This window comes from Schistocerca cancellata, chromosome 11 (genome assembly GCF_023864275.1).
Source record: "Schistocerca cancellata isolate TAMUIC-IGC-003103 chromosome 11, iqSchCanc2.1, whole genome shotgun sequence".
Lineage (NCBI taxonomy): Eukaryota > Metazoa > Arthropoda > Insecta > Orthoptera > Acrididae > Schistocerca > Schistocerca cancellata.
Genome location: NC_064636.1, coordinates 38,551,112 through 38,577,028, shown reverse-complemented (window position 1 = coordinate 38,577,028; position 25,917 = coordinate 38,551,112). Strand labels below are relative to the sequence as shown.

General features: G+C 45.5%; 1 protein-coding gene across 1 annotated transcript in view; it reads right to left on the bottom strand.

Moving 5' to 3' along the window:
• The window catches only part of LOC126108773 (receptor-interacting serine/threonine-protein kinase 4-like), a 52,421-nt gene that overhangs the window by 10,498 nt on the left and 16,006 nt on the right, over window positions 1–25,917 (bottom strand). The window contains exons 5-8 of the mRNA XM_049914124.1: window positions 24,415–24,567; window positions 22,916–22,993; window positions 18,164–18,304; window positions 5,695–5,844 (exon numbers count right to left, since the gene is read on the bottom strand). Coding sequence (XP_049770081.1) covers window positions 5,695–5,844; window positions 18,164–18,304; window positions 22,916–22,993; window positions 24,415–24,567 — 522 coding nt within the window. The remainder of the gene's footprint in view (window positions 1–5,694; window positions 5,845–18,163; window positions 18,305–22,915; window positions 22,994–24,414; window positions 24,568–25,917) is intronic.

The window sequence follows — 25,917 nt, the reverse complement described above, 5'->3', positions numbered from 1 at the left end:
GACCGTTCGCCTGGTGCAGGTCTTTCGATTTGACGCCACTTCGGCGACCTGCGCGTCGATGGGGATGAAATGATGATGACACAACACCCAGTCCCTGAGCGGAGAAAATTTCCGACCCAGTCGGGAATCGAACCCGGGCCCTTAGGATTGACAGTCTGTCACGCTGACCACTCAGCTACCGGGGCGGACAGGGATGGGGTAAAAACATATTTCCACAACTTCACATTACCCCAAACCCTTCTTTTGCTGAATGCCTCAATCATAATATTAGATCTACATTGATTGCGTGTCATCACAAGGGCCAGAGCAACTGGGATCGTTCACTGTGATAATTGGGGCTATGGCACTCAATACAGCATTCTGTGAAACACATAAGTCAACACTGTCCTAGGTGCCTGTTGGGTACGAGGTGGCAACTCCACTGTGCAATTTGTGGGCATTAGAGGACCTGTTGCCTAAAGGAAAGACTCCACAGCAAGTTGTGAATCAGTAGAGGACAACCAGGAAGAACATCCAGGCAATACACTTAAATAAGGAACGCAATTCTTAACAAGTTGGAGATGAGGTCCACGTTAAGAATTTTCACGGGAATATTAAGTCAGCTGATAGTATTACTAAGAATTTGTTAACCCGGTGTAGGGGACCATTCTTACTCTAGGATTATCTTACCCTTATAACATATATGCCAACGGCCTTGCTGCAGTGGTACCACCAGTTCCAGCCAGATCACCAAAGTTAAGCACTGTCAGGCTGGGCTAGCACTCGGATGGGTAACCATCTGGTCTGTCAAGCACTGTTAGCAAGCGAGGTGCACTCAGTCCTTGAGGGGCAAACTGAGGAGCTACTCGATTGAGAAGTAGCGGCTCCGGTCTCACAAACTGACATACAGCCAGGAGAGCAGTGTGCTGACCACATGCCCCTCCATATCCATATCCAGTGACGCTTGTGGGCTAAGGATGACACGGCGGCCGGTCGGTAACCATTGGTCCTTCCAACGCCTGCTTGGGCGAAGTTATAACAGTGCTGCTACAAGAACTGCACACTGGTCAAGAGCTAAGGGCCCATCTCTCTCCGATTAAGACAGATACCAAGGGATAAGGAAGGAGAATTTTCAGATCCGGCTGAATTTTACTGGGGGGAGGGGGAGTCTGTGACATGTCGGCACTCGTGCCACTCATGGCTCACCACTTCATCTATGGTGGGCATCAGGACGTGTCCCACACTGACAGAGGACGGGGCTTTTCGCTGGCAGGAGTGCACATGAGGTGGCGCGCGAGGTGTGCATTGAGGCGATGACGGTGGTGAGATGGTGCACTTGACATCAGTTACCATGGCACCATGGATGTAAGACTGTCCATGTTTGGCAGCAACTGGATTGGAACATGCACTGTGGATTACGTACCCAAGTTGTGATTATGTCCCAAGGGATTTTCAATGCCAATGAGCATTCGAAGTGTTTCTGATGTTGGAGGCAGGCATTAGTCGTTGTGTCATAGTAAACTATTTATAGTGCTTATCGTGATTCCAATGAAGTACCCTTGTGGATTACTGTGGAACTGTCTACCTTTTAACATTGTCCCTGCAAGTCATTAAGGTGAGTTTGTTATAAGTGGCATTTTATTGCACTGCGTTGGTCTGCAAGCACTAAAGCAAATATGTATCAGAGCGTTATTATTGGCAGGAGAAGCAAGAACCAAGAAGAAAGACTGATGTTGTATGGAAGAATTTGACTCGGTGGAAACACACCGATACTAGGGAAAAGATGATGCTTTATTTCAATTACTTATTGCACATTAACTAAACATTGTACACATGTCATACATATCGTATTTTGAAGACAAACTCTCAAAATTTTGCACAAACATTCGATATGTGAACCATGAGTGACCTGGCAGATGTAAATAAGGTTAATCGAATTCTTGCGTGTTGAATTATATTAATTTTTGGAGTGTCTTCGATTTTTAAATGCATTTATAAGAAAAGTAAAGGTTCCTAACATCAATCAATCGTTCTGTCCCTCTACTTCCAGCTATCTGTTATTACTCAAACCAGAAATGGTGTCCAACAAACCAATACAGTCAATATTTTAGTAAAAGAATTTATATTTGTAGCACACACACACACACACACACACACACAGATTATATATATATATATATATATATATATATATATATATATATATATATATATAATGAGATCAAGATGTTGCTGTGTCCGATTATATTGTTTATTACAATGGTCTTCTTTTGGTGTAGTGCCATCGTCAGGTTATCTGTGGCAAGTGTGTAATTTGGAGTTTGATTAAAAATTTCAAATTTTGGAATGGATAATACAACATATTATAGAATTCTGATTTGCTATGTACACCAGGTGGTCTTGATATCTATAAGAGGTTGATGTCGCAGTTTCTGTCATGCTACTGTATAAGCTTGCTTGTTTGATGTTGATGGAGCTACTGTAGCTGTTAAACTTTTGCTGGAACAGTTATATACTGCTCCAGGAAAAGTTAAACGCACACTACAGCTCCATCAATATCGAAGGAGCAAACTTCCATAGTTTGGCAACAGCGAGTGATACATTGATGTCATGCAGATATCAAGGCCACCTGAAGTACATAGCAAATCAAAATTCGATAATATGTATTGTCTACTGCAAAATTTGAAATACGCTACCAAATTATGTACTTTCCACACATGACTTGAAGATGGCAGCCACATCAATACTGGCCTATTTTAGTAAACTATATAATCGAACACAGCAACATCTTGGTCTCATAGCATAACATTCAACATCCTTATATGAGATATACGATGCAGCGGACCCACATGAGTACAGCCTATAGCATATTTCCTATGTATCAGCGTTTATTAAATCATACCCATTCTGATCTGAATGTAATTCACACACCTATTTGAATGTCAAATTTTATGAAAGGAATAAATTTTCCTGGTAACTACACTGAAGCGCCAAAGAAACTGGTGCAGGTATTTTTATTCACATACAGAATTATGTAAGCAGGCAGAATATGGCGTTGCAGTCGCCAATGCCTATGTAGGGCAACAAGTGTCTGGCGCACTTGTTACATCTGTTACTGCTACTACAATGGCAGGTTCTCAAGATTTAAGAGGGTTTGAAGGTGGTGTTATAGTCGGCGTTCAAGCAATGGGACATAGCATCCCTGAGGTAGCGATGAAGTGGGGATTTTCCTGTACGACCATTTCACGAGCGTAATGTGAATATCAGGAATCTGGTAAAACGTCAAATCTCCGACATCTCTGGGGCTAGAAAAAGATCCTGCAAGAATGGGACCAACAACGACTGAAGAGAATTGTTCAACGTGACTGATGTGCACCCGTTCCGCATATTTCTGCAGATTTAAATGGTGGGCCATCAACAAATGTCAATGTGCGAAATATTCAATGAAACATCATTGATATGGGCTTTTGGAGCCTAAGACCCACTCCTGTAACCTTGATGACTGCACGACAAAGCTTTACGCATTGCCTGGGCCCGTCAACACTGACATTGGACTTATGATGACTGTAAATGTGTTACCTCATCAGATGAGTCTTGTTTAAAATTGTATCAGGTGGATGGACTTGTGAGGGTATGGAGACAACCTTATGACTCCATGGACCCTGCATGTCAGCAGGGAATTGTTCAAGCTGGTGGAGGCTGTGTAATGGTGTGGGGCATGTCCTGTTGGGTTGACGTGGGACCGCTGATACATCTAGATACAGCTCTGACAGGTGTCATGTACTTCTGATCATCTGCATCCATTCACACCCACTGTGCATCCGATGGACTTGGGAAATTACAGGAGGACAATGTGACACCCGACATGTCCAGAATTGCGACAGAGTGGCTCCAGGAACACTCAGTATAAATTAAACACTTCCACTGGCCACCAAAATCCCCAGGCATGAATATAATTGAGCATATTTGGGATGCCTGGCAACATGCTGTTCAGAAGAGATCTCCACCCCCTCATACTCTTACGGATTTATGCACAGCCCTGCGCAATTCATGATGTCAGTTCCTTCCGACACTACTTCAGACACAGTCAAGTCCAGGCCACATCGATTTGTGGCACTTATGCGTGCTCGATAATATTGGGCAGGTGTACCAGTTTCTTTGTCTCTACAGCGTATATACACTCCTGGAAATGGAAAAAAGCACACATTGACACCGGTGTGTCAGACCCACCATACTTGCTCCGGACACTGCGAGAGGGCTGTACAAGCAATGATCACACGCACGGCACAGTGGACACACCAGGAACCACTGTGTTGGCCGTCGAATGGCGCTAGCTGCGCAGCATTTGTGCACCGCCGCCGCCAGTGTCAGCCAGTTTGCCGTGGCATACGGAGCTCCATCGCAGTCTTTAACACTGGTAGCATGCCGCGACAGCGTGGACGTGAACCGTATGTGCAGTTGACGGACTTTGAGCGAGGGCGTATAGTGGGCATGCGGGAGGCCGGGTGGACGTACCGCCGAATTGCTCAACACGTGGGGCGTGAGGTCTCCACAGTACATCGATGTTGTCGCCAGTGGTCGGCGGAAGGTGCACGTGCCCGTCGACCTGGGACCGGACCGCAGCGACACACGGATGCACGCCAAGACCGTAGGATCCTACGCAGTGCCGTAGGGGACCGCACCGCCACTTCCCAGCAAATTAGGGACACTGTTGCTCCTGGGGTATCGGCGAGGACCATTCGCAACCGTCTCCATGAAGCTGGGCTACGGTCCCGCACACCGTTAGGCTGTCTTCCGCTCACGCCCCAACATCGTGCAGCCCGCCTCCAGTGGTGTCGCGACAGGCGTGAATGGAGGGACGAATGGAGACGTGTCGTCTTCAGCGATGAGAGTCGCTTCTGCCTCGGTGCCAATGATGGTCGTATGCGTGTTTGGCGCCGTGCAGGTGATCGCCACAATCAGGACTGCATACGACCGAGGCACACAGGGCCAACACCCTGCATCATGGTGTGGGGAGCGATCTCCTACACTGGCCGTACACCACTGGTGATCGTCGAGGGGACACTGAATAGTGCACGGTACATCCAAACCGTCATCGAACCCATCGTTCTACCATTCCTAGACAGGCAAGGGAACTTGCTGTTCCAACAGGACAATGCACGTCCGCATGTATCCCGTGCCACCCAACGTGCTCTAGAAGGTGTAAGTCAACTACCCTGGCCAGCAAGATCTCCGGATCTGTCCCCCATTGAGCATGTTTGGGACTGGATGAAGCGTCGTCTCACGCGGTCTGCACGTCCAGCACGAACGCTGGTCCAACTGAGGCGCCAGGTGGAAATGGCATGGCAAGCCGTTCCACAGGACTACATCCAGCATCTCTACGATCGTCTCCATGGGAGAATAGCAGCCTGCATTGCTGCGAAAGGTGGATATACACTGTACTAGTGCCGACATTGTGCATGCTCTGTTGCCTGTGTCTATGTGCCTGTGGTTCTGTCAGTGTGATCATGTGATGTATCTGACCCCAGGAATGTGTCAATAAAGTTTCCCCTTCTTGGGACAATGAATTCACGGTGTTCTTATTTCAATTTCCAGGAGTGTATCATTAAAAAATACAATAAGACATCTGTCTTTCTGGGCATAACACTTGGTTCAAAACCCACATGAGTTGTTCTATGAATGTGAAGAAAGGGCACATGTCGTGACAAAACTCACCTCAGCAGAGTGATGGCGGCGCTATCGGTTGAGGGAGTCGGGCTGGCAGCTGTGGGCGTGGCAGCTGAGGCGGAAGCCCGGCTGTGGTCGCCATGGTTGCTCTGCAGCTGAGTGGTGGGGGCGACTGAGCTGTCTGTGGTGGCTGGTGTGCTGTGTGGGAGAAGCTGCGTGAAAAAGTGCGTTCACACGCGGGCCAGAGGGCAGCCTTTTGCAGGCAGTAACTGCCGGGGGACTGTCTACACGCAGATAATAGAACACACATAGTCAACAACAGTAATGTGCATGCTTAGACAAATGACTTACTGTTGACCACATCATTTTACAATTTCGGTCTCCTGAGCCCCTCATACAAGTAGCTTAGCAGACCAAACAACAGTTTGTACATAATAAAGCACAGCTGGAAGGTACATACAAGTTTCAATAGTTATGCTGGAGGGATTGGACAGTTTAGTTTGAATACATAACAACGAAAATCACACAGAAATTGAAACGGCAATATCCTTTTAACATACGAGGTGCGACAATAAAGTAATGAGATTGATTTTACTTGCAAGATATGGCAACTCTGCAGTATTGCGTAGGCCCAATATCTTTGACCTTGGTCTATAAGCTGCTTCTAGTCCAAGTGGCACATCGATGCAGTTGCTCAGTCGTGAGTTGTTGTAAAAATTTTACACGTGTTTGAGTTTCTCGTCACAGAAATGGAACCGCATAGTATTACGCAACGGTATGCCATTTCTTTTTGTGTTAAACTGGGTGAAAACGCGACGACAACTTACGGTAGGCTTCAGAAGGCTTTCGGAGAGGAGGTTATGTCAAGAGCTCAAGTTTTTCGTTGGTATAAAATGTTTGGTGAAAGCAGAACGAATGTTGAAGATGAAGACCGCAGTGGACGACCATCAACCTCACGGACGGATGTCAACTTGGCCAGGGTGCGTGAACTCGTACGATGTGATCGAAGATTATCCATGAAAATGAAAATATTGCAGAAGGACTGAACATCAATCGAGAAACGGTTCGTCGAATAATAACTGAAGATCTTGGTATGAGAAAGATTTGTGCAAAAATGGTCCCAAAAAATCTCACAACGCCGGCCGGCCTGATGAGTGGCCGAGCGGTTCTAGGCGCTACAGTTTGGAACCGCGCGACCGCTCCGGTCGCAGGTTCGAATCCTGCCTCGGGCATGGATGTGTGTGATGTCCTTAGGTTAGTTAGGTTTAAATAGTTCTAAGTTCTAGAAGACTGATGGCCTCAGAAGTTAAGTCCCATAGTGCTCAGAGCCATGTGACCCAATCTCACATCACAACAGCAAGAAACACGGAAAAATGTGGCAGTCGATCTGTTAGAGGAAACGGAAATCAGTTCAGATTTGTTATCGCGATGAAACTTGTTTTTTTTTTCAGTACGATATAGTGACAAAACGCCAAAGTTCGCAATGGTGCTCAAAGAGATCACCCAGACCTAAAAAAGCTCGCATGTCAAAGTGAAAAGCAAAATGCATGCTTGTGTGCTTCTTTGATTCGAAGGGAATTGATCATAAAGAGTGGGTGCCTCCTGGACAAACAGCTAAACGATATTACTACAAAGAAATTTTAGAAAGACTTTGTAAAAGAGTTCTTCGTGTCAGTGCCAATATTGCAGATAATTGGTTTCTGCATCACAATAATGTGCCATCCGAGACTGCTCTGTCAGTACAGAAATTTTTAGCCTCAAAACAAATTTCAGTACTACCGCAGCCACCTTATTCACCAGATATCTCTCCAAGCGACTTTTCTCTATTTCCAAGAGTCAAAACAGCAGTCAAGGGACACCATTTTCGAACTGCACAAGATGTCCAAAAAGGTGTGGCGAGGTTTTTGGAGGATATTACAGAAGATGAGTTCAAGAAATGTTACCATCAGTGGCAGAAACGTTGGAAAAAGTGTGTGCAATCAGATAGCAACTGCTTTGAAGGAGACAACACTAAACTTGACTAAAACGGTAAGCAACATTTTTTTTCACATCAACCTCGTTGCTTTATTGTCGCACATTGCGTGGGGCTGCAATTATCAGTGTTTGTAGCTCACATTTCTGGAGTCAGATTGAAAGAGGAACAGATGGGACACAGAGGTGCTAAAAATCTCTTTGTGTTACTCTGTGTATACATCTACCTTATACTCCGCAAGCCACCTAATGGTGCGTGGCGGAGGGTACTTTCGGTACCACTCTCTGATCCCTCCAACCGTGTTCCACTTGCGAATAGTGCGTGGGAAGAATGATTATCTGTAAGCCTCTGTATTGGCTATAATTTATCGAATTTTTTTCTCATGGTCAATACGCGAGATGTATGTGGGAGGAAGTAATATGTTGTCAGACTCCTCCTGAAATGTGCTGTCCCTAAATTTCAATAGTAAATATCTCCATGATGCACGACGCCTCTCTTGTAACGTCTGCCAGTGGAGATCGTTTAGCATCTCTGTAACGCTCTGTAGTCAGCTAAACTACCCCGTGACTAAATGCGCCGCTCTTCGTTGGATCTTCTGTCTCTCCTATTAGTCCTATCAGATAGGGATTCCATATAGATGAACAATACTCGAGAATCAGGCTAACAAGCGCCTTGTAAGCCATTTCTTTCACGGATGAGTTTCATTTCCCTAAGATTCTTCCGATGAATCTGAGTCTGGCGTCTGATTTTCCCTCTATATTTTCTATATGGTCATTCAACTTAAGGTCGCTCTGGATAGTTACACGCAGATATTTTACGGTAGACGCTGTCTCCAGCTGTTTGTAATCAACAGTGTAGCTGTATAGTAGTGGATTTCTCTTCCTATGTATGAGCAATATGTTACATATACACTCCTGGAAATTGAAATAAGAACACCGTGAATTCATTGTCCCAGGAAGGGGAAACTTTATTGACACATTCCTGGGGTCAGATACATCACATGATCACACTGACAGAACCACAGGCACATAGACACAGGCAACAGAGCATGCACAATGTCGGCACTAGTACAGTGTATATCCACCTTTCGCAGCAATGCAGGCTGCTATTCTCCCATGGAGACGATCGTAGAGATGCTGGATGTAGTCCTGTGAAACGACTTGCCATGCCATTTCCACCTGGCGCCTCAGTTGGACCAGCGTTCGTGCTGGACGTGCAGACCGCGTGAGACGACGCTTCATCCAGTCCCAAACATGCTCAATGGGGGACAGATCCGGAGATCTTGCTGGCCACGGTAGTTGACTTACACCTTCTAGAGCACGTTGGGTGGCACGGGATACATGCGGACGTGCATTGTCCTGTTGGAACAGCAAGTTCCCTTGCCGGTCTAGGAATGGTAGAACGATGGGTTCGATGACGGTTTGGATGTACCGTGCACTATTCAGTGTCCCCTCGACGATCACCAGTGGTGTACGGCCAGTGTAGGAGATCGCTCCCCACACCGTGATGCCGGGTGTTGGCCCTGTGTGCCTCAGTCGTATGCAGTCCTGATTGTGGCGCTCACCTGCACGGCGCCAAACACGCATACGACCATCATTGGCACCAAGGCAGAAGCGACTCTCATCGCTGAAGACGACAAGTCTCCATTTGTCCCTCCATTCACGCCTGTCGCGACACCACTGGAGGCGGGCTGCACGATGTTGGGGCGTGAGCAGAAGACGTCCTAACGGTGTGCGGGACCGTAGCCCAGCTTCATGGAGACGGTTGCGAATGGTCCTCGCCGATACCCCAGGAGCAACAGTGTCCCTAATTTGCTGGGAAGTGGCGGTGCGGTCCCCTACGGCACTGCGTAGGATCCTACGGTCTTGGCGTGCATCCGTGCGTCGCTGCGGTCCGGTCCCAGGTCGATGGGCACGTGCACCTTCCGCCGACCACTGGCGACAACATCGATGTACTGTGCAGACCTCACGCCCCACGTGTTGAGCAATTCGGCGGTACGTCCACCCGGCCTCCCGCATGCCCACTATACGCCCTCGCTCAAAGTCCGTCAACTGCACATACGGTTCACGTCCACGCTGTCGCGGCATGCTACCAGTGTTAAAGACTGCGATGGAGCTCCGTATGCCACGGCAAACTGGCTGACACTGACGGCGGCGGTGCACAAATGCTGCGCAGCTAGCGCCATTCGACGGCCAACACCGCAGTTCCTGGTGTGTCCGCTGTGCCGTGCGTGTGATCATTGCTTGTACAGCCCTCTCGCAGTGTCTGGAGCAAGTATGGTGGGTCTGACACACCGGTGTCAATGTGTTTCAGCAGGGGACTTCTAACGACTTGCTGAGTCGGTGCCACGTCGAGTTGGTACACTACGCTGGGCAAAAAGAGCTCTGATATGGTATTAGGGAATATCCCATGACTTTAGTCACTTCAGTGTGGTATCGCTGATTCGATGTTTTGAGAGGGTGGCAGAATGTGCGACCTCACTTTCTGCCCCTACTGATGGCCCAAAAAATGGTCAGTGACATCTGTATTCCGTTAGAAAACAAATGTAATGGTGCGAATTCTGTCTTGGGATTGGATGGGAAAAACATGAAACGGCAAATGTGCCAGGAATAACGTGCTACAGTGACTGTACGACAAAGAGGCTGGTGCTTACGTAAATGGTGCCGCTGGGCGAGGCGGATCTCACAACAGAAAATAGAAGTGACCTCTTTGTTTGCGCGCAACAGAAGCTGCTTGAAAACGCGCCATCACGCCCATGTCGACCAGGCTGATGTCAGCCAAGACGTCATTTCCATCTCACCGCTAGCTACTCGCTTTTCAAACAAACAAACTGAGACCCATATCAGCGCACACTCCGCCGCAGAGTGAAAATCTCATTCTGGAAACATCCCCCAGGCTGTGGCTAAGCCATGTCTCCGCAATATCCTTTCTTTCAGGAGTGCTAGTTCTGCAAGTTTCGCAGGAGAGCTTCTGTAAAGTTTGGAAGGTAGGAGACGAGGTACTGGCAGAAGTAAAGCTGTGGGTACCGGACGTGAGTCGTGCTTCGGTAGCTCAGTTGGTAGAGCACTTACCCGCGAAAGGCAAAGGTCCAGAGTTCGAGTCTCGGTCGGGCACACAGTTTTAATCTGCCAGGAAGTTCCATATCAGCGCACACTCCGCTGCAGAGTAAGATTCTCATTCTGGAAACTGAGACCCAGTATATACACAATGTCATCAAAAGTATCCGGACACCCGCAAAATCATACTTTTTTTCATATTAGCGGTATTGTGCTGCCACCTACTGCCAGCTACTGCATATCAGCGACCTCAGCCGTCATTAGACATCGTGAGAGAGTAGAATGCGGTGCTCTGCGGAACTCACGGACTTCGTACGTGGTCAGGTGATTGGGTGTCACTTGTATCATACATCTGTACTTGTATCATACATCCACACTCCTAAGCATCCCTAGGTCCACTGTGCCCGCATCTTGTGGTCGTGCGGCAGCGTTCTCGCTTCCCACGCCCGGGTTACCGGGTTCGATTCCCGGCGGGGTCAGGGATTTTCTCTGCCTCGTGATGGCTGGGTGTTGTATGCCGTCCTTAGGTAAGTTAGGTTTAAGTAGTTCTAAGTTCTAGGGGACTTATGACCACAGCAGTTGAGTCCCATAGTGCTCAGAGCCATTTTTGAACCTAGGTCCACTGTTTCCCATGTGGTAGTGAAGTGGAAACGTGAAGAGATACATACACCTCAAAAACGTAGAGGCCGACCTCGTCTGTTGACTGATAGAGACTGCTGACTCTTGCAGAGGGTCTTAATGTGTAGTAGGCAGTCATCTGTCCAGACCATCACACAGAAATTCCAAACTGCATCAGGGTCCACTGCAAGTTCTATGACAGGTGGCTGGTGAGGAAACTTGGATTTCACGGTCGAGCGGCTGCTCATCACATCACGCCAGTAAACGCCAAACGACGCCTCGCTTGGTGTAAGGAGCGTAAACAATGGAGGATTGAACAGTGGAAAAATGTTGTGTGGAGTGAAGAATCATGGTACACAATGTGGTGGTCCGATGGAAGGGTGTGGGTATGGCAAATACCAGGTGAACGTAATCTGCCTGCATGTGTAGTGCCAACAGTAAAATTTGGAGGCGGTTGTGTTGGTGTCGTCGTGTTTTTCATGGAGGGGACTTTCACCCATTGTTGTTTTGCATGGCACTATCACAGCACAGGACTACATTGATGCTTTAAGCACCTTCTTGCTTCCCACTGTTGAAGAGCAATTTGGGGTTGGCGATAGCATCTTTCAACATGATTGAGCAACTGTTCATAGTGCACAGCCTGTGGCAGAGTGGTTACTCGACAATAGCATCATTGTAATGGACTGGCCTGCACATGGTCCTGACCTAAATCCTATAGCACACCTTTGGGATGTTTTGGAACGCCGACTTCATGCCAGGCCTCACCGACCGATGTTGGTACCTCTCCTCAGTGCAGCACTCCGTGAAGAATGGGCTGCCATTCCCCAAGAAACATTCCAGCACCTGAGTGAAGGTATGCATGCGAGAGTGGTAGCTGTCATCAAGGCTAAGGGTGGGCCAACACCATACAGAATTCCAGCATTACCGATGGAGGACGCCACGAAATTGTAAATCATTTTCAGCCATGTGTCTGGATACTTTCGATCACATAGTGTATATCCTACAATATTAGAAATGATTTTTGTGTAATTGAAGTAGATATGTAACATCTAATGCTTAATTTTAATGAGCTGTTATCTGTCTGAGCTGGCCGCAGTGGCCGTGCGGTTCTAGGTGCTACAGTCTGGAGCCGAGCGACCGCTACGGTCGCAGGTTCGAATCCTGCCTCGGGCATGGATGTGTGTGATGTCCTTAGGTTAGTTAGGTTTAATTAGTTCTAAGTTCTAGGCGACTGATGACCTCAGAAGTTAAGTCGCATAGTGCTCAGAGCCATTGTTATCTGTCTGAAGTAGTTCAGCTTCCACGAGTTCCTGAGTGAGTGCTATTCGGCTGTTGTCAAGAAATAGGTGCCCACTGTAAGTATTTTTCAAATATTCAAATGTTTCTGAATTCCTAAGGGACCAAACTGCTGATATCGTCTGTCCCTAGACTTACACACAACTTAAAGCTAACTTGTGCTAAGAACAATACACACATCCATGCCTGGGGAAGGACTCGAACCTCTGGAGGGAGAGGCCATGCATTCCGTGACTTAGTGCCTCAAACTGCGCAGCCGCTATGTGCGGCAAGTATTTTTCTCCACGAGAAACTGGACATGTAGTGGATAAACAGGATCTCTTCAAATCTTGACTTGGTTTACAAGTGGTGTTTAACGTATAAGAAATTAATAGATAGTATACTTTTAAAAGTAAAAGTCGCACTAGAATATGGCGGCAGATGTAGCTGTGCATTTGCATCGAGTCGTTTAATGCGCAGAAAGATACTGTAATATGAAAAAGTTGTGGGATGTAGAGTTTCTACGAACTGCATTTAGTCATTTTCTTCCTCGTGTTCTAAAGTCCTCCACGTCACGCCTTATTCGTCATGTACACTATGTGATCAATAGCATTCGGACAACAGGCTGAAAATGACTTACAAGTTTGAGGCACCCTCCATCGGTAATGCTGGAATTCAATACGGTGATGGTCCACCCTTAACCCTGATGAGAGCTTCCACTCTCACAGGCATACGTTCAATCCAGTGCTGGAAGGTTTCTTGGGGAATGACAGCCAATTCTTCACGGAGTGCTGCACTGAGAAGAGGTTCCAAAACATCGCAAAGGTGTTTTATAGGATTCAGGTCAGGACTCTGTGCAGGCCATTCCACTATAGGGATGTTATTGTCGTGTAACCACCCCGCCACAGGCCGTGCATTATTAACAGGTGCTCGATCGTGTTGATAGATGCAGTTGCCATCACCGAATTGCTCTTCAATAGAGGGAAGCAAAAATTTGCTTAGAACATCAATGTAGGACTGGTGGTATAGTGCCACGCAAAACAACAAAGGGTGCAAGCCCCCTCGATGAAAAACACTACCACACCGTAACACCACCACCTCCGAATTTTACTGTTGGCACTACACACGCTGGCAGATGATGTTCACCGGGCATTCGCCATACTCACACCCTGCCATCGGATCACCACATTGTGTACCGTGATTTGTCACTCGACACAAGTTTTTCCACTGATCAATCATCCAGTTTTTACGCTCCTTACACCAAGTGAGGCGTCGTTTGGGGTTGCCAGTGTGATTTGTGGTTTATGAGCAGCCGCTCGACCATGAAATCCAAGTTTTCTCACCTCCCGCCTAACTGTCATAGTACTTGAAGTGGATCCTGATGCAGTTCGGAATTCTTGTGTGATGGTCTGGATAGATGTCTGCCTATGACACATTAAGTTCCTCTTGAACTGTCGGCGGTCTCTGTCAGTCAACAGAAGAAGTCAGCCTATACACTTTTGTGCTGTCCGTGTCCCTTGCCGTTTCCACTTCACTATCACATCGGAAACTGTGGACCTAGGGATGTTTAGGAGTGTGGAAATCTCGCGTACAGACGTATGACGCAAGTGATGCCCAATCACCTGACCACGTTCGAAGTTCCGCACAGCGCCCCATTCTGCTCTCTCACGATGTCTAATGACTGCTGAGGTCGCTGATAGGGAGTACCTGGCAGTAAGTCTCAGCACAAAGCACATACTGTGAAAAACGTATGTTTTTTGAGGTGTCCATGTACTTTTGATTACTTAGAGTATGTTGTGTAATGAAGACTCATAGTTGTGAGCTAAACACATCGAATTAACCCTACCGAGCGAGGTGGCGCAGTGGTTAGCACACTGGACTCGCATTCGGGAGGACGACGGTTCAATCCCGTCTCCGGCCATCCTGATTTAGGTTTTCCGTGATTTCCCTAAATCGTTTCAGGCAAATGCCGGGATGGTTCCTTTGAAAGGGCACGGCCGATTTCCTTCCCAATCCTTCCCTAACCCGAGCTTGCGCTCCGTCTCTAATGACCTCGTTGTCGACGGGACGTTAAACACTAACCACCACCACCACCATCGAATTAACCCCTAATGATCGAAAGGATTGGTTTACTAAGTTTTACAGTATATTTATGAGTGGCAGTGAGGTGCCCAGATGTTTCAGTAGTGATTAAATCGTACCTCGAAACACTGGACATGTGTTGTAATCAGATCGACCATTCTTTCAACAGAAATTAGATATTTTCGATTCGTGTTAATTGGCAAGAATAGAAGTTTAACACAGTAAGAAATGGAAGCTGACATGTTTATGAAGTTATACAGTAGTGACTGCTGGTAATTTTTCTCTTGCTAATGAAATCACGGCCAGTGTCAAAGAAGTCTGGTACACAAATCGAACTTCGTCTCGACACACTAAAAATTTCAAAATCGTGTAGTTCACAGAAATATGACAATGATAAATCCAAGCTCTGACTGTTCTGAACGTAGACTCTGACTATAGATAAACTTTCACTTGCTACTGAATACATAAAATCAGACAACGGGTGCACTAACCTGACGATCTCAAACTGGCAACAACTGAATGGGAAAAACCCTTAAGATAGTGTTAATTGTCAAGTAGTTTTTACTCTGAATTGATGCAGTGTGTATAATGGAATTTCTACCAACTTCAAAAAGATAGAGTTTTCAGTATGTGTTGTGCTCACAACTTAAATTTTAAACTAAAGTAATTCATTGAAAAGTGTCCTCCAGTTGTGTATTTTGAACTGAATAGTGAAGTGAGAACTAATTTCTGTTTGGACTGGTTCCAAATAGTGCAATGATTTGATCGAACTTTGACTGAGCTAATCTCTCAAGTTTCATAATTAAAGTAAATGCAGGAAAGTGTCTTAGGTCAGTGTTTAATCCAAAGGAGTGAGTGTATTCTGTTTAACACTGTGACCAGGAGAAACTTCTTTAATTTTTTTATTTTACACATCTAGTTTCGTAGTACCAAATTGAGGAGCCAGTCTCAAAGGTCAAGGAACGTGTCAGTACATGAAACTACAACATAAAAGTGATAGCAGACAAAATAAAGTGTTTATGAACAAAAAAAAGACAAGTCATAAGTTCATGTAAACGCAATCAACAACATAACACAGGGATCAGCTTAATTTTTCAAAGACTTATCGACAGAATAGAAGGAGTGACGCATGTGAAAAAACTTCAGTTTAGATTTGAAAGCTTGTGGATTATTGCTAAGATTTTTGAATTCTTGTGGTAGCTCACTGAAAATGGATGCAGCAGTATACTATACATCTTTCTACAAGAGAGTTAAGGAATTGCGACCCAAATGGAGATTGGATTTCTGCCTTGTATTAACTGAGTGAAAACTGCTAATTCTTGGGAATAAGGTGATATTGTCAACAAGAAACGACAGGAAAGTGTTTGTATATTGAGAGGCCAATCTTAGAAAACCCAGACTATTGAACAAGGCTCGACAAGAGATTCATGTACATAGATTCACTTAAAACACACAATTAAGTGGCGTGGTACTTAAAAGGAACTTTGGACGATTTTGGTGGAGCGAGTGAGATGTGTTAGTTAAATATTTTACCTCAAGGGTGCAACTTAAATGTTCTCATTTCGTGCTTTGTCAAAGACAGTACATCTTTGGTTAGAGTTCTAACATTAACAACTGACATTGACTGATGTTCAAGATATTCGGCTCCACAGAACGTGGAAGCATTTGTCAGATCTACAGAGGATAATGGCTGCGCACGACACTGTAGTCACACTCTGCAGGCATCTTCGAAGTGTGGTGTATGCTCTCATCGTTCTCGTCTTCTTGAGTAGTACATCTCGACATTTCCTGTTGCAACCACAGCCATTATTGTCCTGCAGTACAGCGTAGAGATAAGTACATGAGGCTGAAGCTCTAACTGCAGCTACAAGCTTATGACTAGGCAGGAGCAAGCTAGTGGGTGTACGAGTAAGTGTGAGACTTCAGATGCAGACAAGGGGAACTCTGCTGGTGAATAACAAGGTACGTTATGAGGATATTACCAAATACACACATCAAAAAAAAAGTTTTCCATCACCCCAGCGCCCAGAACTCCTGAAGATAGACGTTGACTGTGGATATTGTATCACAGGCACAGTCCCTTTGACTGTTCAGAGACGTCACTAAACCTGCCCAAAGATGTAAACAACAATGCATGAGCAGCGCCTATTAGATGGAGGGGGTACGACAGCCCATCAGTTCCAGTCATCCCACCAGGAAGGAGGTACACGGCTTGTGTTGTCTGTAGTTCAACCACACCTAGAAAAACAATAGCGGGGTTCGATCGCATCTCTATTATTATTTTGTGCCAGGACGGGCTCTCAAGAATGGAAGTGTCCAGGTATCTCAGAGAGAACCGAAACGATGTTGTTTGAAAATGGGGGAGAAACAGAGAGACATGAACTGTCGATGATATGCCTCACTCAGGGTGGCCAAGGGCTACTACTGCAGTGGATGACCTCTGCCTACGGATTATGGCTCGGAAGAACCCTGACAGCAACGCCACCATGTTGAATAATGCTTTTCGTGCAGCTACAGAACATCTTGTTACGACTCAAACTGTGCACATAAGCTCCATGGCGAGGTCCATCCTTGCAACCATGACACAATGCAGCGAGGTACAGATGGGCCCAACAACGTGCCGAATGGACTGCTCAGGATTGGCATTATGTTCTCTTCACCGATGAGTGCTGCATATGCCTTCAACCAAACAACTGTCAGAGAAGTGTTTGGAGGCAACCTGGTCAGGCTGAAAGTGTTAGACACACTGTCCAGCGAGTGCAGCAAGGCGGTTCCCTTCTGTTTTGGGGTGGCATTATGTGGGGCCGACGTATGCAGCTGGTGCTCATGGATGGCCCCGTAGTGGCTGTACGATATGTGAATGCCATCCTTCGACCAATAGTGCAACCACATTGACAGTGTATTGGCGAGGCATTCGTCTTTGTGGACGACAACTCGCGCCGCCATCTTGCACATCCTGTGAATGGCTTCCTTCAGGATAACGACATCACTCAACTAGAGGGGCCAGCATGTTCTCGAGATGTGAACCCTATCGAGCATACCTGGGATATACTGAAAAGGGTTATTTATGGACGACGTGACCCACTAACCACTCTGATGGATCTACGCCGAATCGCTGGTGAGGAGACAGACAATGTTGATGATCAGTACGTTGATGAACTTTTGGATAGTATGCCACGACAAGTACAGGCATGCATCAATGCAAGAGGATGTGCTACTGGGTATTAGAGGTACCGGTGTGTACAGTAGTGTGGACCACCACCTCTGAAGGTCTCGCTGTATGGTGGTACAACATGCAATGTGTGGTTTTCATGAGCAATAAAAAGGGCGGAAATGGCGCCTATGTTGATTTATATTCTAATTGACTGCACAGATTCTGGAACTCTCGGAACCGAGCTGATGCAAAACTTTTTTTGATGTGTGTACAATAAAACGATATTTGCTTTCCTAACTTATGCCGCTGTAAGCTGTACTATGGATGTGGAAAAAGAGCACATGTAGTGATGGAACTCACTGCAGAGTAGAGGCGGTGCTGCCATCAGGCCAGAGTGTGGAGTGCAGAGTCGTGGGTGGTGCAGCTGTGACCGAAGTCCAGCCACGGTTGCTGTGCAGCTCAGTAGCGGGGGTGGTCCTGCCATCTGCAGTTGCTGGCGGTCTGCACAGAGAGGCAATGGTTAGGACAGTATTTCACCTGGAGGCTGGAGGACAGCTTACCACAGACAGTAGTGCTGAGGAATTGTGTGCGCGCGCGCACACACACACACACACACACACACACACACACACACACACACACACACACACACACACACAATGGGATACACATTGCCGACAAAAACAGTGGTTCAGCTAAGATAGATGACTTACCATTGCTCTAATCAGTTTATACTATGCTTCTCCAGAGGTCCCCACAGCAATAGCCCGGCATCTGAATCGACCGCATGCACCGAAATAAAGCAGAGATGAAAGGTACATACAAGAGTCGACAGTTATGCTGGACTGATGTGACAATGACGGGTTGGCAGATTTAGAATACATAACAACAATCACTAATAAATTTCAAAGGCAACAGCACTTTATGTACTACATATAGTTCAATTATTGTGCCTGGGCATCAGCCACTGGTCTGCAGGATATAGAGAACAGTAGATGGGGAGGCTAAAGAGCTCTTTGAGTTATTCCATTCCAGCTGTCTGCAGAAAGAAGGCATGAAAATAAATCGAACATACAAAAATATGGAAAATACAATTAAAAACGATAAATGAAACAAGTGATATGATGTGAGAAGGCGTTAACATGTGTGATGTTACTTCCTGGGGATATCAAAAACTAAACTAAACCCCTCCCAAACAGGCCATGAAGACCCAACGGTTCCGCCGTGTCATCCTCAGCCCATTGGCGCCACTGGATGGGGATATGGAGTGGCATGTGGTCAGCACACCACTCTGCTGATCGTATGACGGTTTCCAAGACCGGAGCCGCTACTCAATCAAGTAGCTCCTCAGTTTGCCTCACAAGGGCTGAGTGTACCCCATTTGCCAATAGCACTCGGCAGACCGGATGGTCACCCATACAAGTGCTAGCCCAGCCCGACAGCGCTTAATTTCGGTGATCTGTTGAGAACTGGTGTTGCCACTGCAGCAAGGCCATTGGCTCCTGGGGTTATTTGTGGCACTAAAAACCGTAACCGACAGGAGTGTGCCTCGACATCCACAGGGACTCGCGCCAATTGAAACATACGTGCCGTTAGAATACACAAGCGCCAACTGCCTGTACTGTTCTGGGACCAGCATGGCGACAGTTTCAAACATCACGTGCCCTGGATATGCTGCTGCGCTTTCGACACGGGACAAACAGAGTGGCTGTTGTGTGGTTTTTGCCAGTAGGAGAAGCAGATGGCGTGACACAGAAAGCAAGGGTATCTATGTCCGTGTGCTGTGAGAGCTTCTTGAAAGACGCCAACCAAGACATTTCCATTCCGCTGCTCATTACTTGATTTCCAAAACAACTGAGAACAATTTTATGTATCCTACAGTAGAAAATAAGTAGATATATAAGAACCAACAATTAATTTTAATCGGGTTCTGGATGTGTCAAATTTTTAAATTTCGATGAGTTCCCCACCATGACTACTTCCACCGCCATTGTCAAGTAAATGAGGTGCCGGCTGTAACAATTTTTTTTGTATTGCTGTCTTAGTGCCCCACAGAAAAGTGTGTAGGCAGCAGATGGTCACTGTCTCTTGAAAGCAAGATCGGTTTCGAAATTCTGCATAATCTAAAAGAACAGAGGTGATATTATTCTTCTAAATGTAAACATCACAAAAGAATTGACCAGCTATGAAATGTTTAAAGGCAGTATGGACATGTGGTGAGTCGAGAATGATAAGTGTAGAATTGAAGGTATGACATTCAGCCGCCAAAATGAACCCGCTAATGTAAAGGAGGTAGAGATCGACTGAAACAAAAAGTTTGCTGGGGTGGATTAAAACTGTTCCGGATCGTGCAATGGGACGTCCTCCTCAACATTACCCTTTTTTAATAGAAATAGTCGATACCAAGTATACTTTTGATTGAAGTAAGTAAAAGCTTTTTAAACTAATGAAGGGACTGGAAAATTTAATGTGGGAGGGTAAGATTTAAGTAAATGAATTTCATTTTATTTTGTCTATGATCCATTACATTTCAGGCTAAAATGTATAAAAAAGAAATTAATTTATTACAATCGATATATATGTTCAGTTAAAATTACTCTTCTTTTAGAAATATTTGAAATTACGAAATATCTGGCATACTTAAAATTCATATTATTAATTGCACAATCTAATTCTAATTATTAAATTGGTCTCTGAACTCACTTATAAAAAAATGATATAACTTGATGAAGCTTCTTCTTTTGTCAAGAAAGTTTGTATTCTCTTTTGCTTTGTAAACTCTTTGGATTATAGTTAGTACCGCAGAATGTTAGGAATAGTGGGCATGCCTCTGATGGAATCAGACATGTTTTAATTTTGGCATTAACACTGTAATTATTGTTTTTATGGAAGTGGAAATTGTAAAGACGGTGTGACATAAAAGAATGGGAAAAGCAAAGAAAAATGTCACAGAAAGAGAAATTACTTCATCAGTTATCAGATCAACAGGAACCCACTGAGTTAAAGGACTTACAGCCTCAAGAATAATCTCCTAGGCGTGACTGCAGCCAACAACGAGAAAATGAAGTAAGTAAAAGCTTTTTAAACTAATGAAGAGATAGGAAAATTTAATGTGGGAGGGTAAGATTACAATTGGAACTGTAAGCTGGGACTTTAGCCTTCCCATTCATGTGCTCTACCAACAGCGCATGTGCTCTACCCGAGCGCGACTTTGGACCCGCCCTCATAGCTTTACATCCTTTAATGCCCTACTTTCCAAACTTCTGAAAAGTTCTGCTGCGAAATTTGCAGAACCAGCATTGCCAGAAAAAAGGAAAAAAAATGTTCAAATGTGTGTGAAATCATATGGGACTTAACTGCTAAGGTCATCAATCAGTCCCTAAGCTTATGTACTACTCAACCTGAATTATCCTAAAAACAAACAAACACACACACACACACACACACACACACACACACACACACACACATGCCCGAGGGAGGACTCGAACCTCCACTGGGACCAGCCGCACAGCGCCCTAGACCGCTTGGCTAAGAAAGGAAACACTCTCACAGGCTGTGGCTAAGCCACTTCTCCACAATAACCTTTCTACCAGGAGAACAATTCTACCAACTATCGCAGGAAAACTTCTGTGTGATTTGGAATTTATGAGATGTACTAGTGGAAGTATTATGCGGGGGATCATCAGTTGGTAGAGCAGTTGCCTCCAAAAGGCTAAGGTCCCTGGTGCGATTCCTGGTCCAGGCACCATTTACATGTGCCAGGAAGTTTCATTTGAGTGTACACTCTGTCTCAAAGTGAAAGATTCCGTCTGTGAGCAAGTTTGCTGTTAACAGTCTTAACCTCAGCTTTATTGAAAAATCCATTAAAGTGATATTCCATTTTTGGTCCATAACACTTGCTGAATGCCCCCGTAAGTTATAATGTGAATGTAGAAAATGTGTGCAGAGAACTTACTGCAGGACAGACATGGTGGCGTTACAAGGTGTGGGAGAGAGGCGGGGAGCCGTGGACAGTGCAGCTGAGGCAAGAGTCCAGAAATAGTCGCTGTGGTCGTGGTGAAGAGGAGTGGCTGGGGATTCCCCACTGTCTCCAGTGGCTTGCGTGCCCCCACAGAGAGACTGACGTGGCAAAGTGTTTTCATGTGGAGGTCAGACAGCAGATTACTACTTCTGATGGATCGGCCATACACAAATCATATAACACACAGTAACGACGACAGTAATAGGTCCTCTAAGATGAATGAATTACCATTGACCTAATCTATCACTGCTCTTCATGAAAACCCAATACTAGGAGCTCAGCACACTAATCAACACTTCGTAAAAAATAAAAAAAAATAAAAAAGCACGACTCAAAAGTATATACAGGAGTAAAGAGTTATGCTGGAGTGATGTGACAAATATTGGGCATGACTCTGAATACATATCGATAACAACTGTACAGAAATTTAAATCAGAAATAGATTGAAGCCCTTCCTCACCCACACTGACATGATGCCCAACACGAAAGGACTACTGCCATCTCTACATATTGGTCACTTTTCACTAAGTGATGCCTCGCAGGATGTGGGTACTGCGATGTTTGTGTATGCCTGTTATGATTAACGCCCTCATCTAGAGAGATGATGATGATGATGATGATGATGATGATGAAGTCGCATTCTCCTTGACAGAGCGTGGGGGACGATGCAGGAGACCCACACCACTGTACCAGGCAAGGTCCTAGCGGAGGTGGTTTGCCATTGCTCTCCTCTGACTGTAATGGGGATGAATGATGATGATGAAGACGACACAACAACACCCAGTCAACTCGAGGCAGGTGAAAATCCCTGACCCCTCCGGGAATCGAACCCGGGACCCCATGGTAGGGAAAAGAGAACACTACCGCGAGACCACGAGCTGCGGACTCCTGAGAGGGATTGGGTCTAAAGTTGACAGAAGAGCAGCGGTTTGAAGGACAGTGGGAGAAAGGTCCCTAGGCAAGAGCCAAGGCGAAACACCTCTGCGATAGTTGGGGCGGGTTGTAAGAGCAGTAGCCGTTTTGTTGCTGACTGTACAGCTCACGCAAGGGTAGACTTTGTTAGTAATGGGTATCATACAGGTGCATACCTTTTACGTTGTGCAGTGGTGTTACTCGGCGTCTGCAGTGGGGTGCCAGTGTTGGCTTCTCGGTGAGCGTCAGCATATCTGTAACAGTTAGGGTCATCATCGTTTGGTGTCCAATAGGTCACATATCGTATTCAGAGTGTAGGGTAGAGCTGGCGGTTTGTTTGCGCATCAGTGTGTGAGCTTGTCGCCTTCCCTGCTCTAGCCTGCTTTAATAGCAGCTGGCATATCCAGTCAGAGTTCCTAATTTGTAGGGGCTTGCTTATGTTGTCGCTTGTGGATGTATGTTAGCTCCCAATAGGGGGCTACGCCCAAACTAATGGCAATAGCCATTAAATGTAGTTCAGGCGTTAGGGACCTTGCTGTAGGAGGCACAGTGGTAAGTATGGATGCTAGATAGCTCTGTGTTATTCGAAGCTGTTGTCTACTAGAAAGACACCAAAATGAATCCAGAATAAGAAGATATGGGAAAATAGAACAGGAAATGTTGAATTAAACCAAAGATATTATGTTGTGACAAGTCATCAGCATGAGTCGTTTCACTTTCTGATAATAATGATGGCCTAGAAAATGGTCAGCATAGCCCATGTAGCGTGAGAAATCATGGGCGCTGGGGCCAGATCTGCTCTGGGACAAGGATGCTAACTGTGTTGAAAGTTGAATGTACTGTGCATCACATCACGCTGTAGATATAGGACGAAGACAAGTACGTCTGTGTGGTTGACACTGCTAGGAGAAGTGGATGACGTGACACAAAAGTAAAGGGACATTATGTCCTTGCACCACAGGCGCTACTGAAAGCGTGTCACTTGACTTGCACGCAGCTGACTGGCACCAGACAAGGCGTCATTTCTGCCTCGCCATGTGTTACTTGCCATTCAAAAAACTATATACTCAAGTTAAGTATCACATTATACAAAGCTGTACCACTGTGCACTAAGAGATTTAAATCCTGACAATTAATTTTTATGAGCTTCCACATGTGTCAACACATTGTTCCTCAATGTGTTCTGGATCAAGACCTCTTTGGCTACTGGCAAGTTATACCGTACCTTCCATTGGTACTTTAGTAGCCCACGGTGAGGTGGGTAGGTAGCAGATTATCATTGTCTCTTGAAAGCCCAATTGTTTTATAAATGTTGCATAATATAAAACAAGTAAGGAGATAATATTCTTTTAAAATTAAACACAGAAAACATTTACTCAATTGTAAAATGTTTAGGGGCAGCCTGCATACACGGTAAATCGAGAAAAGTATGTGGAGCATCAATGGAATGACATCCAGTCTCGATACTTAGTGCAATTCAGTACATGTATGCTATGAGGGTTGTAGAAATCAACTGAAACAATAAGTTTGTTGTTAACAGTCACAAGCTCCGCTTCATTTAAAATATAAAGATGCAATACTGCTAAATTCAATTTTTTTCCACAGCGTTTGGTTAGTGCCACCATAAGCAACACTGTGGATGTGGAAGATGTGCGTCTGTAGTGACAGAACTCACCGCAGAAGAGAGAGGGCATTGCCATCAGGTGGAGCAGCTGGGCGTTGAGTGGTTGGTGGTGCGGCTGTGGCAGGGGTCCCGCTGTGGTCGCTGTGTGGCTCAGTGGCGGGAGTGGGAGTGGCCCTGCTGTCACTGTCTGCAACAGCTGGCGTGCTGCACAAAGAGATACTGCTCAGGAGAGTGTCTTCACATGGGGGCCAGAGAGCAGTTTCCTGCAGACAGTACTGATGGAAAATTGTCAGCACACAAATAACAGTGGTCAACACATTGCTAACAGTGGTAGTAGTTCCAGTAAGATGCATAACTTACCATTGATCTAATCACCGTATCCACCACTTCTGCCGAGCTCCCCATACTGGTATATTACCATACCAAGCAACAGTTTGTACAGAAAGAGGCACATATGAGAGGTATCTAAACGGGCATATAAGGCAACAGCAGACTCCTACATGCTCCATAAATCATCGAACATTCGTCGTCCACTTGCACCAGCATGCACCAAATGATAGGTAGGTGTGAGGGCAATAAACACTGTGTAAGTGTTGTAATGCTTAGAGCCGATATCTGTTCGATGTCCAAATGATATTTAAGATCAGGTCACAGTATACTGCCTGTTATGATATGTCATAGTTCGCTACATGACCACAGTGTCATGTTGAGTAACTCCCTTTTCAATATGTTGAAGGAATACAATGATGCGAATTGGGTTCCCAATTAGAAGTTATGAAATATTGCTTCATGTACTCTCACAGCATGGAGGTTGGGATCACAGTTCCATCTTTGGCGGAAGGAAAAAAATGCTTCAGACAAAATGTTTGTAGATTTAGCTGTTGAATCGTAAAAATAAAAAGCGAGGGTTCCCACTGAAGCTTTCTAAGTTGCTTTCCACCATCCACACATGGAGTGGGGTGACAGGTTTTGTGTGGTTCTTCCTCTGAACAAACAAATTGGAATTACAACTTTTTTTAAAATCTTTATATATATATATAGAAAGAGAGAAAGATAGAAAAAAAATGAAAAGTAGATCAGGCAGGAATTCCAGTGTATCCAATACTGCATAAATATTTAAGCATATAAGAAAGACAAAGGAGATATGTGGGAATTATTAGGCACTACACTTGTAGGGAATACTTGTATTGTGATACAGTATGCAACAAAGGACAGTTGTATCGATAGGTCCCCGTCCCATCAGTATTGTCGTTTTTAGAGATGAATTAGTAACAGCAATAGGTGGGATAGCGAAGGTCTCAGTAGATGGAACCACTGCAGAGTAGACTGGACAGAAATGAGTAACACTGCAGAGATTTTCAAGCAAGATGGGTGGGCAGAGATTTGACCTGCTCCTCGAAGAAGCAAGTACAGCGTCTTGAGTGGTAATGTTCTCTCCTGTGCATGCTATAGACTGGAGTGTTCCAAAGCACAGGACACATTTTGGGGATGAAAGGCCCTGCGTCATGTGCAGCTGACTGAGGCTGCCTTGTTGTTGTGAGGGCTAGTTCTTTT